Source organism: Aphelocoma coerulescens, chromosome 4A, assembly GCF_041296385.1.
Source record: "Aphelocoma coerulescens isolate FSJ_1873_10779 chromosome 4A, UR_Acoe_1.0, whole genome shotgun sequence".
NCBI classification, from domain to species: Eukaryota; Metazoa; Chordata; class Aves; order Passeriformes; family Corvidae; genus Aphelocoma; species Aphelocoma coerulescens.
Genome location: NC_091018.1, coordinates 5,366,270 through 5,383,807, shown reverse-complemented (window position 1 = coordinate 5,383,807; position 17,538 = coordinate 5,366,270). Strand labels below are relative to the sequence as shown.

At 45.0% G+C, this 17,538-nt stretch overlaps 1 protein-coding gene across 1 annotated transcript; it reads right to left on the bottom strand.

The window, feature by feature from the left end:
* Positions 1 to 1,327: 1,327 nt before the first annotated feature.
* On the bottom strand, positions 1,328 to 10,053 carry CHMP1B (charged multivesicular body protein 1B). Its single transcript, XM_069015079.1, has 8 exons — positions 9,927 to 10,053; positions 7,659 to 7,756; positions 6,797 to 6,943; positions 5,935 to 6,003; positions 5,675 to 5,782; positions 5,285 to 5,328; positions 4,905 to 4,977; positions 1,328 to 4,320 (listed from the first exon to the last, which is right to left on the bottom strand). The coding sequence occupies exons 1-8, from the start codon at positions 9,940 to 9,942 to the stop codon at positions 4,276 to 4,278; spliced, it is 600 nt and encodes a 199-aa protein (XP_068871180.1). The 5' UTR covers positions 9,943 to 10,053; the 3' UTR covers positions 1,328 to 4,275.
* Positions 10,054 to 17,538: the final 7,485 nt, after the last annotated feature.

Genomic DNA, 17,538 nt, shown 5'->3' with positions numbered 1-17,538 from the left:
AAGACCCTGGAAAGCTTTCCCAAAACCTGGATCCTGCAGCCCTTTGATTTTCTCTTCTGAACCACGTCGTGCAGCTGATCCAGGCTGAGTTCCTTAATAAAGAGCAGTAAAGGGAAGCAGGAGCCTGGAAGACTCTCTGAGTGCATCTTCTTCCCAGTGAAAGCGGCTCCACTGGCACGTGAAATTAGTTACAGATTGTTCACGTCGGGCCTTTCCCTCATGGAATGGTAATGAAGGGAGCTGCTTCCGAAACAAGCAAGGCCACTGACCCTTCTCGGGGTTCCACTGGAAAAATATTGTTTGAAAAAAGAAAGTTGGGAGCCAAGTGCTGCCGTGAGCTCAAAGCAGCCCAAGCAAGAGGTGAAGCCAGAACTGCAGTGAACTGCAGAGAGAATCCTGAAATTAAAGTCAATCCTTCATCAAACCAAAGCTCATCAAACCCCTGATAAAAAAATAAAATTACCACTAAAATCCGTTTCCATCAGTACACACTCATTCCTTAAGTATAAAACAGAAGAATTACCACAGGACAGAAGCAGAACGCCAATGGCTAAAACCCCCCAAGATTTAACTAAAAATGAAATTTAAACCCAAGTTTTAAACACAATGTTACTCACTATCACACTCCTAACAGATCTCGGAGACCTGAATTACCCCCAAAGGCAGCAAAGGACTGTTTTGAAGAGTATTTAGTGCAAACTGACCCCATTCAGCTGATGGCCCTGTGGACGTGCTGCCGAGCCGGATTTTGGGATCACAGCCCCGGCACAGACACGTCCTACGGCCAGTGGATACTGCCCGAAGAGACGTTCCCCGGGAGAGGCTGTTCCCTAAACCAGCCGGCTTTCCTTTAACTATTCCAACCACTCATTGCTGTAGGGTCCACAAAAGCAAAGCCGGAGGTGCCCTCTGCTGGTTCCCAAACGACTGAAGAGAAATGTTAAAATGGAAGGGTTTTAGGTCTGGGAAAGCCAAACCCAATCCCAGACTCAAACCCACACCACCTCCTGCCAGTTTTCCAGTGGTCCCTTGTTCTGTGTGTAAGGACAGAAAACCCTCTGAGTTGTTTAAGCACAGGACTCTCTCCATACCAGACTAAACATTTTTAAACACACCATAAAATTAAGAGTTTATGTTGTTATAATTAATATTAATTACTCCCCAATTGTCCCAAATCTCTCTCAGTAGGACTCACTTCATTTTCTTGTTTTCTCCTCATAACGATTTAATTTTCTGAATGCCTTCCCACAGGAAAGACATCTCATCTGCTTGTCTATCCATGTACTGAGAGCTGTAGCAGCCACACAACCTGGACACACACCCAGAGTAAGTTGTCTGTACAATTTTATTTACCACCTGCAGTTACATTTACAAACTGTCCCATACAAGTAAAGCAGTTTTCAAAGTGAACTCAACGAGAGATACAAAAATTATTCTCTTCTCTATACACGGTACCAGCTTCAGAATTTGTCTATACACAACTGCTGATTATGTTTAACAAAAAGTCACTATTTTTTGGCTCCAAGGATCTCCACAAAGGCAACTTGACCATTTTATCCCATTGCAATCATGACATTAAAGTTCTTGTTCTTGATTTGCTTCCCTCTTCTTCCATCTGAAGCTTTGCATGGCTTTGTTTTGGAATTCTACCGAAGACAAAGCTACCACAAACCAGCAGTTTTAGTAACAGAGGACAAAAATGCTGAGCAAAACCATCCAGCAACATTTCAAGCAATGTTTCACTTTACATGTGCCTGCTCATCAGCAGAAATATTGAAATTCTAGCTGGCAATAAGGTTCCAGAAAAGCACAAACAAGTGATTTACCATGAAATGAACTTTACAAACAGTCAACTTACAGAGACAAAACAAGGTTGGAGTGAGGAGCCAGAGCTGCTAAGGGAAGAGAAATGTTTTGAGGAGCCTGAAGGAAGGAAGGATGAAACTCAAATATTGCTTTAAGAGTAACTTTCAGCTTTAAGCATTTCCAAATGACATGAGAAAAATGTATATATTTAAAATATAACTTAAACCTTTCTGGATGCAGCTCTCAGCCAGAGTGAAAGCATTTCCCCAGGAGAGGGCAGGAGTTCTGTATGCAGGAGCTGCCAGCCCCAAACCCTGGCACGGCTGGAATATACAGCAACTCCCGGAGTGAAGTCAACAGGGCAAAAATTCCCAGTCTCAACCACTTATTTCTTTCTAAGCCTCTTTGCATCACAGTCCCCCAGACATAACCTTAATTATGTCAGTTAAACTTTTTTATTTCTTAATTCCTTTCAAGAGACACGACTGGAAATCTATGCTGGTCCTGGAGTTCATCAGCCTGGGATAAGATCAAAACTCCACAACAATCAATAAAATAATGAAGTTTATTTAGCCTTTCTGTTGCAGCAACCTCAGTCCCACTCTATTTTCAAATCCCTCCAAGGCTCACAGCAAGGCAACAGACTGGGAAAATCAACCATGTGGGAGCTCAGAATTGCTGTATGACCCTCAACTAATTCCAGACTGGCCCAAAACAGTCTAACAGCAGCATAATTTTTAACATTAAAAGAAGCCAGCCACAGAAGCCAGAGCTATCTGCTATCAAACACTGAATCCTCAGTATTTCATGGACAGCTCCAAGTAAACTCCAGTGTGGAGCGATTCCACAGCAGGAAGCTTCCAGCACTCTCATGATATGAAGTAACTGAAATTAAAAAGCTGAAGGAAGTCCAGCAAGGCAAAGGCACACACACAGCCACCCCAGCTGGGTAACTGGGTTGCATAGATACACCATCATCTTGGTTACGCTGTTCAGAAGCAGCCAGGGAAGAAAATGCAGGAAATATTCCCTTTTCTAGGATGTTTTTTAATAGTTGGAAGGGATTGTAGCCAGACTACAGCTGTCAGGATGTGGTTTTTAAACACCTTCCAACTTCTCCTGTTTACAGAAGAAACATTCTAGGTGTTTACATTTATTTTTAACCCCACTTTCTTTCTAACAAGTGAAAAGATCCCATTTTAAACTCACGGTTTGAGTTCAGCCACCAGTGTGAGAGAGCATCTCACAACAGTTCACGTTGTTTTGTCTATCTTATTTTCCTTATTTTATTTTTACAGTAACCTTGATTACTCCAGTACATAACATCCTGCTCAATCCTTGGAGTGAGTTGGGTAACACATTCAAAATAATGTCTGAAACTGCTCTGAAATGTTTCGTCATTTTTGTACATTTTCACTGAAAAAATCCTGCTTGAATAAAAAAGTGAGTTGATTTTTTTTTTCCTTAAACAATTCCCTAACTCTGGAAAAGCACCAGGCAATTAAGAATCAATTGCAAGCCTGGTGCTCCACACCCTCCCTCACCCCTACAAAGACAAAACACAAAAATGAGCCCAAAAAAGTCAGGAAGAGAATGTGAACGTCACTGTTTATCACAACACATCACAAGTGGTCTCAGCTACAAATTTCTACAACCATTTTTTACTTTACAACTGCAACAAGAGTTTGAAACTACTGAGAGCAGCCAGACTCTCTTATTATGCAGAAATACAAGGGGATTGCTAAAATTAGCTCCTCCATACAACCAGAATATTACAAATCATGGGGTTTTATCTGCAGACAGCAACAGACCTGGCAAAGAGTCCAAAAATATATTTTATTCCTCCTGTGCTAAAGTGATGCCACCACACAAGTCCTCAGTTATATGAGATCAGCTTTTGGTAACTCATTTTTGAACTAAACTGCTAATTTAAGCACATTTATCCTAACTTTTAAAGACTAAAAAACTCAAAGTCCACTTATTTGTTTCAACAAGTGCATTTTCCAAGAGGTCCACACTGTCCATCCCTGCGTGTTCCAGGAGATTGGCTCTGTAGGGAAATCATCTACAACAATCATCTGAACTGGTACATCAGTTCTCCAACCATGAACAGTTCTCATAATTTAAAAAAAATCACTTATTAATTTAAAATATATCTCACTGACACTCTGCTTTGCTTGGAACTAGAATGTACCACCATTAGTAGCTGACTTAGAACATCAACTTGAATTTGTGAAAAAAGCTTGCAAAAAATAGATCAACTTCCAAATGTACAGAAAAGGACATTAGAGCTGGTATTTTTGGGTCACTTAATGTATTTCAGAAAGAGTAGCAAGCTGGGAGTGAAGTCCCCTATATTACAAATATTCAAACACCTAAGCTGGACTGTTTTACACCTCGAGTGGAGTGCAGGGTTAGTTCCAGACAGGGAATTTGGAAGCAGGTCCAAAGAACTGCAGCTCTGTTCAGTTAGACTTGATCACGTAGGCGGGCCAGTCTCTGTGACAGCTCATCCTGCACAGTTGGAAAACACAAAGAGAAAACCATCCATCAGGAACAGGAAAAGCAACTTTTGCCACCTCATGTCCAGCTGATGAGAAATTCTCTCATGGCTTAACAAGATTTGCTTAAGATCTCAAGCATGGCTGTGAGGGAGGAGTTTCAGAACACAAAATTAGGTAGAGAAAGGTTTGGGGTTTTGTGGTTTTTTTCAAAGAACGTGGAATATTTGATAGGACAAGGAGGCTGAAATCCTCCCCTGTGAGGGTGGGGAGGCCCTGGTACAGGGTGCTCAGAGAAGCTGTGGCTGCCCCTGGATCCCTGGAAGTGTCCAAGGCCAGACTGGACAGGGCTTGGAACAACCTGGGATAGTGGAAGGTGTCCCTGCCCATGGCAGGGGGTGGCACTGGATGGGCTTTTAAAGTCCCTTCCCTTTAACAACTGTATTGCTAAAATCAGCAAGACTTTTAACCACACAGTTTCCTTGGGACAGCTGGAAAAGAATTATAATTTAGCATTTTGTTTTGACAGAGTAAAGCAATAATTCTCACATCCCATTTCTCCAGAACACAATGACTTCACTGAAATCCAAAATTTACCTGCTCTGCTGAGGCAACGCTTGTACCAACAGAACCTGTCTGTCCTTGAGGTAGTTCCATGTTCAGATCAAGGCTAACAGGAGAAAACAGAGTAAACACCAAGTCAGGCACAGGTGGATAAAGGGGGAAGCACAATAATTGACAGCAGAGGAATAATGAGACAGCATCCCATGAATGCTGTACTCCAGAGCTACACAAGCTGGTGAGTAATTTTGACTCACTACTAAGACAAGTCATGTATGTCCAGAGGTAAAAGGAAAATTGTGGTTTTTCTCTGCTTCCAAGAGACAGAGTTATAAAACAAGGGTGTTTGACCTAAGTTATAACCAGGAAGGGTTGTGGGAACCAAGATTTATTTGAGAAATAGAAACTTCACCTACCCTGCTTCATCTGCCATTTCTTGCAGGAGCATGTCCACCTGGTTCTAAAGGAAAACAAAAATGGATTGTTGTGGTTGGACTTTCCAACAACCTCTCCTGTTAGGTTTTTAGAGAACAGGAATTATTTTAACAAAACTGATTTAAAGGTAAACACCTTCAGCAGAACAGTTTTGTGCTTAACCACAGAAGGTATGAACTCAAAAGAGCAGAGGTGCTCAGCAGTCAAAATGACATTAATTGAACTCTGGCTTGTAAATAATGCTTCTAAGGAATTCAACTTATCTGCAAAGAATTGCAAACATACACCTGGAGTGTTTCAAATGCTGATAATGAACAGCTAAGACACATAATTTAAGATCACCTTGTTAAAATATATTTTATTATTCTTACTTGTGGTGTTGTTAACGTTGTAGTGTTGCTCATTGTGTCTTCCATCTGCTGTGTCTGAACATCCAGTGTCTCAAACTGATGCTCAAATTTGTCCATTAGTGCAGATATCTATGAAAATATGAACCAAATCACTTATCTTCAGATAACAGAAAAAATACATCTCAACCGGAAAACTCTTGATTGAATTTCCCTTTTTAAAACTTGTGTCTGTTGTCCCTTCTGCTTTTGGTGTCAGCTCTAAGAAAATTAAGTCTATTTACCTTTTCCAAGTTCATGCTCTTCAATGTGGCATCCATAGACTTCACCACCCCTGCCATCGACTTTGTTACCTGAAACGAGGGGAAGGGAATTATTACAGGGAAAAATGAGCAGTTTAGGAACAAACCCTCCCCTGTGAGGGTGGTGAGGCGCTGGCACAGGGTGCCCAGAGCACAGCTGCCCCTGGATCCCTGGAAGTGTCCAAGGCCAGGTTGGACGGGGCTTGGAGCAACCTGGGATAGTGGAAGTTGTCCCTGTCCATGGCAGGGGATGGAACAGGACGAGTTTTTGGTCCCTTCCAACCCAAATTGTTCTGCGATTCTGTGACTTCTTACCCAGCTCTCTTATCTCTGTCCACAGAGCTTTGACAGCATCAAATAAGAGGGAACATACTATTGCCATCTGGAAAGTCATATTTTAAATAGCTCCTACCATTCCAAGCTCTAGAAATTAACTCAGCCACTTGAAATACACATTCTGAGGCAAAATTCACTAAAAATGAGCTTTATATGGCATTCATTTCTGTAGACTTGAGACTTGTCGCTGTTAAGGGATACATTTGGTCCACAGGTCACAATAAACTTTCAAGATGAAGAGCAGTAAATCAGTTTACTTTAAACAACTACCTGAGCTAAAAAAGATCTCTGGAATCACAACTCCCACCTCATGACTTTATGTATTTTGAAGGGGAGAACTGTCTTTGTCAAACAATCCAAAGAGCAGCTGCCAGAGGATTTCCAGCACCCAACTGACTCTTGGCTACATCTCAAACTGAAAGTTCCCAGCTCATTCCAGCTGGATGAAGTCACTTCACAGAAGATGAGAGGCGTCCTCCTTGCCCCTGCAGGATGGGGAGGGCCTCACCTTGCCCATGGTGACGGCAGTCTGGACCCTGGCAGCCACGGCGTCCACGCGGGCGCTCATGCGCAGGAAGTTGATGGCCTGGTTCTTCTGGCGGATAGCGTTCTCCGCGTGGATCCGGGCCACTTCCATGTTCCCCTTCTGAATGGCCTTGGGAAAGGGGGAAAGACAAAAGGAAAAGCCCTTTACCCTTCCCCACTCTTGTAAACAGGATTTCTGTGTAGTCTCTTTTGATTTTGAAAGAAGCATTAATTAGTCACTCTATTTTTTCTATTAAAGAAAACAAACCCCTCCCTCCTCCCACAATAGATCCCAAACATTTCCAAGATGTGAACTCCGAACTTTTTTCCAAGGAAGGCATTGGAAATAATGCACTTCAAATAGGAAGTTTTGCAGAGCTACAGAAATATAATTTGCTGTTCCTGAAAACATCTTCAGTCTCAAGACACAAACACGGGCACAGGTGGTACAGCTGTATCTCATGGGCAAAAATACAGGCAAATCAACTCAGTCTCTCTTCACTACTTCAAGGACTCAAAAGCTGTTTTGAAGTTCCTCTCCACAAGTCCTTTTAATACAAGCTGATAAACATGAAGTGGTTTTAACTCTGAGAACAATAGTCTCTACCAAGCACATACAAGACGATCCTCTCGGGAAGCAAACGCCACCAGCAGGCCATGAGGATACACAAGCATTTATGCTCATGTTTGTTAATAAGCAAAGGAAGATTTATAGTCACATATTTTAAATCACAAACATTGACCACATGATTATCAGCATGCACACCAGGGAAATGACAAAACACCAGATGTCTTCCTGCTCTAACAGGCAAGCAACAGACCTAAAAAGCTTGGTTCAGACTTACCTTCTTAATTTTAGCCTTCTCAGCCTTTTCTTCTTTGTCGCATTTTTTGGAGTTTCTGTTGAGCTCCTTTGCAGCAAACTTCAAATTAAACAGGTGTTCTGCAGTGCAAGTTAAGGGACCAAACCTACTTCAGACAGATAAATCCAACCACCAAATACCCCCCAAGAGGAACTGAGAGTGGTTCTCTGCCAGTTACTTTCACTCCCACACCCGGGAGCTGCGACTCTCAGTGAAATGATGTGGTTTCCTGACCTGCCTGGAATCTCGCCATCCAAAAAAAGCCCAAAGCCACTGTTGAACACAACAAATGACCAGTGTAACAGCAAACTGGTTCAGCTGGCCATGGCCAGCTACGACCCAGAAGGATCTTGGATTTAAATTGCTCATCCAGCTCCTTCCCAGCCCTGGGTCATGTGAGTGATCCTGGGCTCTCCAACAGCTCCATCATGTGACTTTCGGGCAGAGAGTACTTCAGCCAGGAAAAGAAACTTTTTAAAAACAAAAATTCAAGTCCTGCTTAAACTGACAGCTCCAAGAAAACAGTAAGACAAGCCTTAAGAGTGACTTGGAATGACTGCACTAGACTACTACTAACAGAGAATGAAGTGTGTGCTGTAAAAATAACAATCAAAAAACATTCTCTTAAAATACTGTTGATGAAAGCTTCCAAGTAATATCAGTCATTCTCAAACAATATGGAAGACTTTGAAAGAAGTTTGTAGGCTTCTTTCCTGCCACCTGTGCTATCTCAAGAGGAAGATGCACCAGGTACTAAGATAATTAACAATTAAGTGGAAGCACAAAGCTAAACATTGTGAGTACTTGAGGTTTCTTCAATATTTCAAGCACATAAATTATTCCAGAGCTGTTTTCTGCTTTGAAGTCCAGCCATGCCTCTTACTATGACAGCAACCTGGAGACATTAGGAATGTCTTTGTTATCCTATAAACATCACAAGCAGGCTACAAACAGGTAACAGGTGTGGCTTTGCATTTAGGAGATCTATTAATGTAGGTACCAGTAGCAGAGCAGTTTATTTTGAAGTAACTTCCTCAGTTACTCAGCTGGGGAATTTACCTGACATTAAACCAGCTCATCTGCCACCTCCTCAGCTCAGCTATCCCTGAGAAGCACATTCCTGCTCCTCCCTTCAAGGAGTTGTCTTTCTCAACGTGCCACAACCCAAGTGGAACCCAACTTCCACCTCGGTTTGTGACTCACAGTCAGCTGCTCTAGCAATCACCGTCAGTCCATACCAGGACAACTGGCAAAGCCAGCACTGCCTGCACATTCCAATCACGCTGAGACCACTGGAATCTGTGAGTTTTCTGCCCCTGTGCATTAAGATGGTTTTATACAGCAAGAAAGTTTCAGTCAGGCCACACAGGGCTCTGTGTGTAAATTCTTTGCAAGAGCAGGAAGCACAGCTGATGTGGTGGCTGTCTGGCGGACAGCCCTGCTGACATCACTCCAGTCTATACACACGTATGTCGTCCCTGCCGCACAATTTGCACTATTTTTAGTATAAATTGTGTTTTCTGCCTCAGGAACTGGGCTGTCCTTCCATCCACCACAGTCCTGCCTCCTCCCCCTCACTCCCAGCCAAGGCCGCCTGATCACATCTTGGGAAGAGACACCGAACTTCCCACTCACTTCCTTTTCCCTTCAGGGCGGTGAAACCACAGAATCACGGAATAACTGAGGTTAGAAGGGACGTCCAGAGATCACCCAGTCCAACCCCCTTGCCCTGGAAGGTCACCTGGAGCAGGAACGCGTCCAGGTGGGTTTGGGATGTCTCCAGACACGGAGACTCCACACTCCCCCGGGCAGCGGTTCCAGTGCTCTGCCCCCTCCACGGAAAGAAGTTCTTCCTCGTGTTGAGGTGGAACTTCTTGGTTTTTAGTTTATGGCCATTGTTCCTCATCCTGGTGCTAGACACCACTGAACAAAGCCTGGCACCATCCTCTGACACCCTTTGGAGATACTGGTATGGAACATGAAATCCCTTCTCGGTTTTCTCGTCTTTAGAAGAGAATTCCGAGGTTCAGAGAGCTCAGCTCCTGCCAGTGTCACACCCAGCCCTCGTCCTGCTGCTGCTGCAGCCCCTCGGGCCCCGCGACCACCGCCGTGAGGGAGGATCGCCTCCTCCTTTCCCCGCGCCCCGGGGGCTCCTCCCGGCGGGGAGGCCTCGTTTGCCACCGCCACCTCCCCCCGGCCCGGCCCGGCCCCGGCGGCTCCCGGCCCGCCCGCGGTCCCGCCCGAGGATACTCTCCATGTTGGACATGCTGGCGGCCCCGGGGGGAGCGGCGCGGCTCCGGACCGGGCTGGGGCAGCGCTGGGCCCGGGGCGGCGGCGGCTCCGGCGGCTCCTGGTTCCGGCCCCGTGACGAGCCGGGGCGGAGCCGCGCCTGCGGCTTTGGGAAGGGAGGGATGGGGAGACTCATTCCGGCCCTCCCCTACTGTGGGCAGGGACACATCCATACAGTGGGGTGCTCAAAATCCCGGCCAGCGTGGCCTTGGAGACGTCCAGGGATGGGGGAGCTACAGCTTCTCTGCGAAATCTATTTCAGGGCCTCACCACCCTCACAGGGAAGAATTTCTTCCTAATATCCAGTGTCACTTTCCTAATACCCAGTCTAAATCACAGAGTATCCTGAGTTGGAAGGGACCCACAAAGATTATCAGTCCAACTCCTGGCCCTGCACAGACACCCCAGCAATCCCACCCTGTGCATCCCTGGGAGCGGTGTCCAAACACTCCTGGAGCTCTGGCAGCCTCGGGGCCGTGCCCATTCCCTGGGGAGCCCTTCCAGTGTGCGACAAATTCTGGGAGAAAAGGAACCTTTCCTGATCTCCAGCCTGACCCTCCCCTGGCACAGCTCCAGCCTCGGGTCCTTTCCCTGTTACCGCCACAGAGATCAGTGCCTGCCCCTTCGCTTTCCCTCACGAGGAAGTTGTAACTGCGATGAGCCTCCCCTCAGTCTTCTCCAGCTGAACAGATCAAGTGCCCTCAGATGCTCCTCAAGGCACTTCACCATCTTTGTGTCCCTCCTCTGGACACTCTCTCCCCTTCTTTAGTTTGAATCCATCCCCCACTTGTCCTGTCACTCCAGGCCCGTGTAAATAAATAGTGTATCTTCATCTTACTTGTTGGCTCCTTCAGGTACTGGAAGGCCACAATTACGTCACTCCGAAGCTTCTCCATGGTGGGCACCCCCAGCTCTCCCAGGTTTTCTCCAGAGCAGAGCTGCTCCATTCCCTCTAATCATTTGTGGTGTCCTCTGGACTGGCTCCAGCAGCTCCATATCCTTCTGGAGCCCAGGCCTGGAGGCAGATCTGCAGGGCAGAATTCCCCCCTTCCTGCTGTCCACGCTGGGGATAAGCCCAGGACTTGGGGGGTTCTGGGCTGGGGCATGTCCAGCCTCTCACCCACCGGGATATTTAATGATATTTTCTGCTGAGGCATCTCGGACAAAACCTGCCAAATGAGTGATGCATCTGAGCTGGCAGTTCCTCCCAGGTGAAATGCCTGTAGGAGTTGTGGATATGGTAATTATGCAGGAGCGCTTGTGGCAAATGAACTGCAAAGAGTGTGGCAGAAGACACTTGAACAAAGCCAGTAACTAATTATTCTTGCTGGTGTCTCAGGAGTCTGAATTTATAGTGATAAAGATCGCTGAGTCCTGGCTGTGAAAGCTTTGAAACCCAACTGGTGACACCACAGCAGTGGCAGACTCCATGTGTGTAATGAGAGAGGTCTGCAGGAAAAATCTTTTTATCCAGGAGATGGGAAAAGATGTGATTTTCTGGATCTGATAATTCTCAGTATCACCAGTTCACAGAAGTGTTCTTGTCTATGGTTTTAAACCAAATCTCTGGAGGGCTGTAGGAGAGATTTAACATATTTAATAGTTCTGTTTAAAAGAGTTTGTTCCTGCTTGGACGACCCTCCTGTGTTCAGCCTCCTGGAAGCTTGGACAGTAATTCTCATGAGTAATAGTTCTTTAAATGAATAAGGGTTTCCAGGGTCAGAAGCAGACACTAGATCATTGAATGTCCACCTTTTTTTTCTCTGTTTCCTGGAACTTTCTCATTAGGACACGATTTGGAGGTGGCAGCGATATTAGATAGGAAGTATTAGAGTGATCATCTACTCTGAAAAAAATTATTCATTTCAGTGCTGTCAAAGAGAAGTGAACCTGACCTAATTATCCATAACAGTGCTAGAGAGCAAAGCAGCAAAACCTGCTCAGAAACAGGAGCATGTAATGTTCTACCTCAATTAAACCTGGAGAAGCATCAATCAGTGCCACACAGGTGACACAGGATGGAACACACTGGGCTGCAGCTTCCTCAGAGCTGCTCAGGACATCAGCTCACAAATTCCCACTGAAATCCCTCTTTCCTTTTGACTGTTGAGGAGATATCCTGGTGATATGCCTTTAAAAGCTACCTGAGTTAATAAAGAAATACAGTTTATTGGTTTGGGGTTTTTTTCCTGACAAGCATCACTGAATTTTCATTATTAAAAAACCCCCTGAATTTGGAAGAAATACATTACCAAGCAATTATCCTCAGGAACCTGAATTAAATATATTACCTACTGTGGGTGCAGGTGTAGAGACACCTGTTGGCACAGATTGCAATGAAACCTGTGTAATTTAATTATTTAGAAATATTTTCATTATAGTAACAGTCTGGAGGTATAGGAGGGTCCCTCCTGAGCTGTGCTTTGGGCACAGGGTGAGGCTTCACTCACGGGAACTCAGTGCTGAGACCCTCCAGCCTCTCTCACCCAGGAGAAAAAGAATAACTTTGACATTGGAGTCCCTGTTCTTTGACATCTGAGTCACCAGTGCTTGGAAAGGAATAAAGCTGTTGAATAATCTCTCAACTCTTGGTACAGACCTTCTGCCTCTAAAATGAGAAGTTTGCTTTATCCTAGGTTTTGAAAGGTGAAGGCGCAATTGGTGGCTTTTACCAAGCAATAAAATTGTAAGTAAATTGGTTTACCTTCAAACAATCATGGATGTCCAGTGCTGCTGAAACCACCTTGCACAGCCACAATTTCCGAACAGTTCCCTCCTGCGTTTTGCATTTCAGTTCTTGATAAATCCATTTTAGAGCCCCAGCCATTTTGTACTGAGTTACCAACTCTCAATTCTCAAATCTCTTCCAAAAGCACCAATTTCAAGTCTACCTCCTGCCTCCTCCCCTCCTACACAATCTCCATCTCATCTTGGATGCAGAAAATATTTATTTTTCTGTAAATTTTATTGAGTTGTGAGTTATATGTTCCTCCCTCCATAGCACTTTGGAGAAATAAGATTGATAAACTGAGCTGCACAAGAGGATGAGTTAGGAAAGAAGTAAACTGAAAAGATGAAAAAAAATCAGAATTATTAAATAAAAGTGCTGAAAACTCAGCAGAATTGAATTTCCAGGCATGATGGAGGTGTATGGATTTGCCAGCTTAGTGAGTGCACTTACAGGTGGTGATGGTGTTTAGGGCAGGAAGGAGGTGATGAGGTGGAAAACATTCATTACATAAAATTCTCTTTCTCTGTCCGTGGTGTTTCAGCTCAGTCTTTCTTGCCTCCATCATGCTATTTTCCATCTCTTTTTTCCCTTTCCTGTGTGTTTTCACATGCAGGAATTGACCAAGCCAGGATTTGTTGATTATAACGAGCTTTTCAGTGCAGTGTGTTACAAACACTTGGCATTTCCTTGATGCCTTTCAGCCAAGCCTACAGGAATATCCTTCATTTTTTGCAAGAGGGAAGAAAGGTACATTTTATTTTCAGGGTACCTGAGATCCCATATTGCATAAACCTCCCGAACAGTGGCTCTTACTATAAAATGGCATTTTTGAAATGCATCCAAACCCAAACATTACTTTACCATTAGGTATAAAGGCCACAAACACAGCTTGATTTTTATTCTTGTGACGATCAATCCTTTAATTTTGATGAAGCAATGATTTTACTCTGCTCAATGAGATTCTCACCATATGCAATGGTTACAAACCCAAGCCAAATGAGCTCATGAGCGCTGGCTTGTGAACTGTGACACCAAGAGTGATGAGGATCAATTTTAATCACAATAATTGATCTGTTCCCTTAGTCACTCCTGATGTCAGTCACGCATGAGGTGCAAGAGGCAGCAAATGTTAAACAGGAATTCAGGGGGTAGAACATCAGAACAAGCAAATCCAGGTGTGAAACAGCACTGCTGAGAACTCTGACCCTGGGAGAACACTTGTAATTAATTGGCAGGTTTTTTAGTGGATGCCAAAGAAAGCAATACAAGGATTGGACTCGCATAGTATTTAAAGTCTACATACAGCACAAAGAAATTAAGGTGATAGAGACATTGGGGGATGTGGCATCTTGGCTGCATCTCTGAAGCAGAAGCAGTTGGCTATGGGAAGAGGGATGATGTTATCCCTTGGGATGAGCCAGACAGCTTGGCCTCATCCCGTTGGATGGAGGAGCACTGGCACCGGGATGTGCACGCGTTGCCCACCGGCTACTTTGCTTTTCTGCTTGCAGCAAGACTCACCACAGCAGGGGAACTCGGCAGCTCAGAATTACTCATGGTCCAAAATGCTGGTGACTCACCAGATTTCCACTGCAGGTGGTTGGCAACTGCACGAGTCCAGTTCAGAGAGGTAACAACAAATCAGTCCTGGCTCAGCATGGAGAGATGATGGCAAAATACAGCTCTGCCAACTGTCTGGACCTGGATAAACAGGGATGCTCTGGATATAGGGAGCCAGCTACCTCTGGGGGTAAAAGGCCTGTTGATCCTGGCAGTTTTTTGTACCACACACTGCATGGTTACATCCTAAAATGAGCATTTCCTTGACTTGATAAAATCACTACAAGTAGAAGGCAACAACAGGAGACACTGAGGTTGCCAGTGATGGTGATTTAATCATAGAACCATAAAATCATGGAGTGGTTTGGGTTGGAAGAGACCTTAAAGCCCAGCCCATTCCACCCCCTGCCATGGGACACCTGCTACCCCAGGTTGCTCCAAGCCCTGTCCAACCTGTCCTTGGACATTTCCAGGGATCCAGGGGCAGCCACAGCTTCTCTGGGCAACTGAATATTGTTTTGTTCAGCACTGAACCACTGGTTGTTCTTTCACAGAGACACGTCTGTAACAGTTCCACCTAAAAGACACCACTGAAAGTGGACAAAACAGAGTTTCTGTTGCACAGAAAATTCACCAAATATTGTTCTCATTTAGAGTGCCCACCAGAAATGACGGAATTTTCCAGGAAATGAGAGTCCAATAATTAATGTTTTAGAAGAAGCTCATTTCCAGACTTTTTTTAATGTTTAATCATTTTTTTTTCATAAAAAACTCCTCTTAGTCATATTTCGTGTTCTTTAAACATCATTGCCTTTAAAACCTTCTGGCTGTCCTTTGAAATGTTGCCATCTCCTTCAAAGTTTCATGGAAAGAAAGCTTCTTCCACCATGGGCATTATTTATCTGAAGCAGCAGAGGGATTTCTCCTGACTCTTTGTGGAACAATGAATACAGGCAGGACTGTAAAGCCCAGGATGAAGTGTTTAGGAATTCAGAGCAAACCTGCCAGGATCTGAAAGGCAGCAGCCAGAGGGCATGAAAGAATCAGTTCAATAAAACCATTTAATTCTCCAATAGCAGCATTAATGATCTGAATCTCCACCTCTGAGGTCCCCCAGATTGTGTCATTTTCAGAAAAATTGGTGTAAATCTAAGTTAGGCCTTTTTGAAAGGCAGTAGGACAGGGAAAACCAAAGGGCTCTACATCACTGGGCTCATTTATTTTTACTAATAAGTTTTTTTTTCCCTGTTCTGTTACTATGAAATTTCCTGAATAAGCTTAATTTCCAGCTTATCTCTGCCAGGAGCACTGGCACAACCTTCTACTGAGCTGTACTGGTTGTGTTCTGCAATGGTTTGTGGATGTGCAATTTAAAATAGGGATGTGGGGTTTCACTCAAATCAAAACAGATTGAGGAAAACAGACCACTAGGTCTGAAAAAGATGTGAAAGTTTATTTTTTCTCCCCAAAATGCTTCCTTTCTGTTCTTAAATAGATTAATATTTAGCCTTTGAAAATACTCTGTCAACCACTGAGCAAATGAGAAGCTGGGACAGATTTAAGGAGAAAATTAAACTTAGTTAATGTGACAGGGAAGTGATTTTTCTTCTGGAAAATGTCTAGGGGAGAGAAGCAGTTAAAAGAACCAGCATGAAGATAAAAAATCAAAATTATTTATTTTAAAAAATTAACCTCCTTTCAATAATAAATCAATACAGCAGCCAGGAGTGGCTCTGCCACTACTTGGGGTTGTGTAGCTGTGGTTAAACTCAGCCCAACCGTGGAGGAAGACAAGGACCTCCAAAGGCGCACAGAGACTACAAAAGCTTTTATCTGGAATAGCAATTTTTTTTTTCCAATTAAAACAGTATTTTTATGTCCTTGCTTTACCTTTTGTTGCATTTTATTTTGGGGCACTTAATAAATAATCCTCCACAGTACTTTTAGGGGTTTTCCCTCTTTTTTTCCCAGCTGAAATCATGTGACAGGGAACCACCAGGAGCCTGCGTGACTGCTCTGTGCTCCAGGGATTCAGATTTCTGCTGCCAGGGCTGTCTGAGCTGTGCCGAGTGCTTAAAACATGTTTTCTCAATGATAATCAAAACAAATCCTTCCTGTCAGTGCAGTATTTATCAGATTCTCTAAAGGAATTGCTCTGGATTTGTCATTCTTTGGCATTGCTGCAATATTGCACAACACAGTAAATAATAATACCAGGCTCCACTACAGCTCCTTTCATACAGAGCCCATGAAACAGTTCCTTGGAGCCCATGAATCCCACTGCAGAGCCTTGCTGCTTCTCCCTTAACAATCCCATCCAGCCTGATCGAAGCCGTTCCCACTTTGCAAATGTGCAAAGTACTCCCGTTGTTCCGCCTGTCCCGGTGACTCAGCGCTGCTGGCGTCACGCTGAGGTCAGTCCCAGCTGCGGCTCCGGCCCTCGGGCTCGGAACACTCCCTGGGACACCAGTGCCACCACCTGTGCCACCGCCAGTGCCACCACCGGCCTCTGCCCCCGCTGGAGGGCAGGGGCCAGCTCGTCTCTTTTCCCTGCGGGTCCGGGTCGATGGGAAGTTGGATCTGAGTCAGCAGGAGGGACGTCCCTGTCCTGGGGGATACCCGGGACAGGGAGGGGATTGTCCCGCTCTGCTCTGCACTGCAGCGGCCTCACCTCCAGTCCTGGGGGAAGTTTTGGATCACAGTGTAAGAAAGACATTAAACTATTAGAGAGCATCCAAAGGAGGCAAAAAGATGGTGAAGGGTCTTGAGGAGTGGCTGAGGTCACTTGGTCGGCTCAGCTGGAGAAGAGGACACTGAGGGGAGACTCATCACAGTTTCAACTTCCTCACGAGGGGGAGAGGGGGATAATGGGAATTTACAGGTAGTTAATGCTGTTACAGCACCAATGACACAACAAACCTGCAGGAGGATGTGCAGCCAGGTGTGACCCCATCGGGGATGTTGCTGCTTCCAGTGGGAGCCGAAGTGCCTGGTCCAGGCAGCAGAGCAGTCCTGGCTGTGGGAGCAGCCCCTCAGGAGGGACACGGTGCTGCTGTGCTCCCTGTGCTCCCCTCAACAGCTTGGGATTGCTGGAAGAGCCCTGGAGCAGGAGATCACAGAATCACAGGATCATTAAGGTAGGAAAAGACATCCAATGTCATCGAGTCCAGCCTGTGACCCATCCCCACCTTGTCACCAGCCCAGAGTACTGAGTGCCATCTCCAGCCATTCCCTGAGCACCTCCAGGGAGGGGGACTCCGCCACCTCCCTGGGCAGCTCCAT

Coding starts and splice junctions, on each gene's coding strand:
- CHMP1B (XM_069015079.1), bottom strand. Junction 6,944..7,658: donor AGAAGGCTAAAATTAAGAAG/GTAAGTCTGAAC, acceptor CCCTTTCCCAAG/GCCATTCAGAAGGGGAACAT. Junction 4,321..4,904: donor GCGTTGCCTCAGCAGAGCAG/GTAAATTTTGGA, acceptor CCAACTGTGCAG/GATGAGCTGTCACAGAGACT.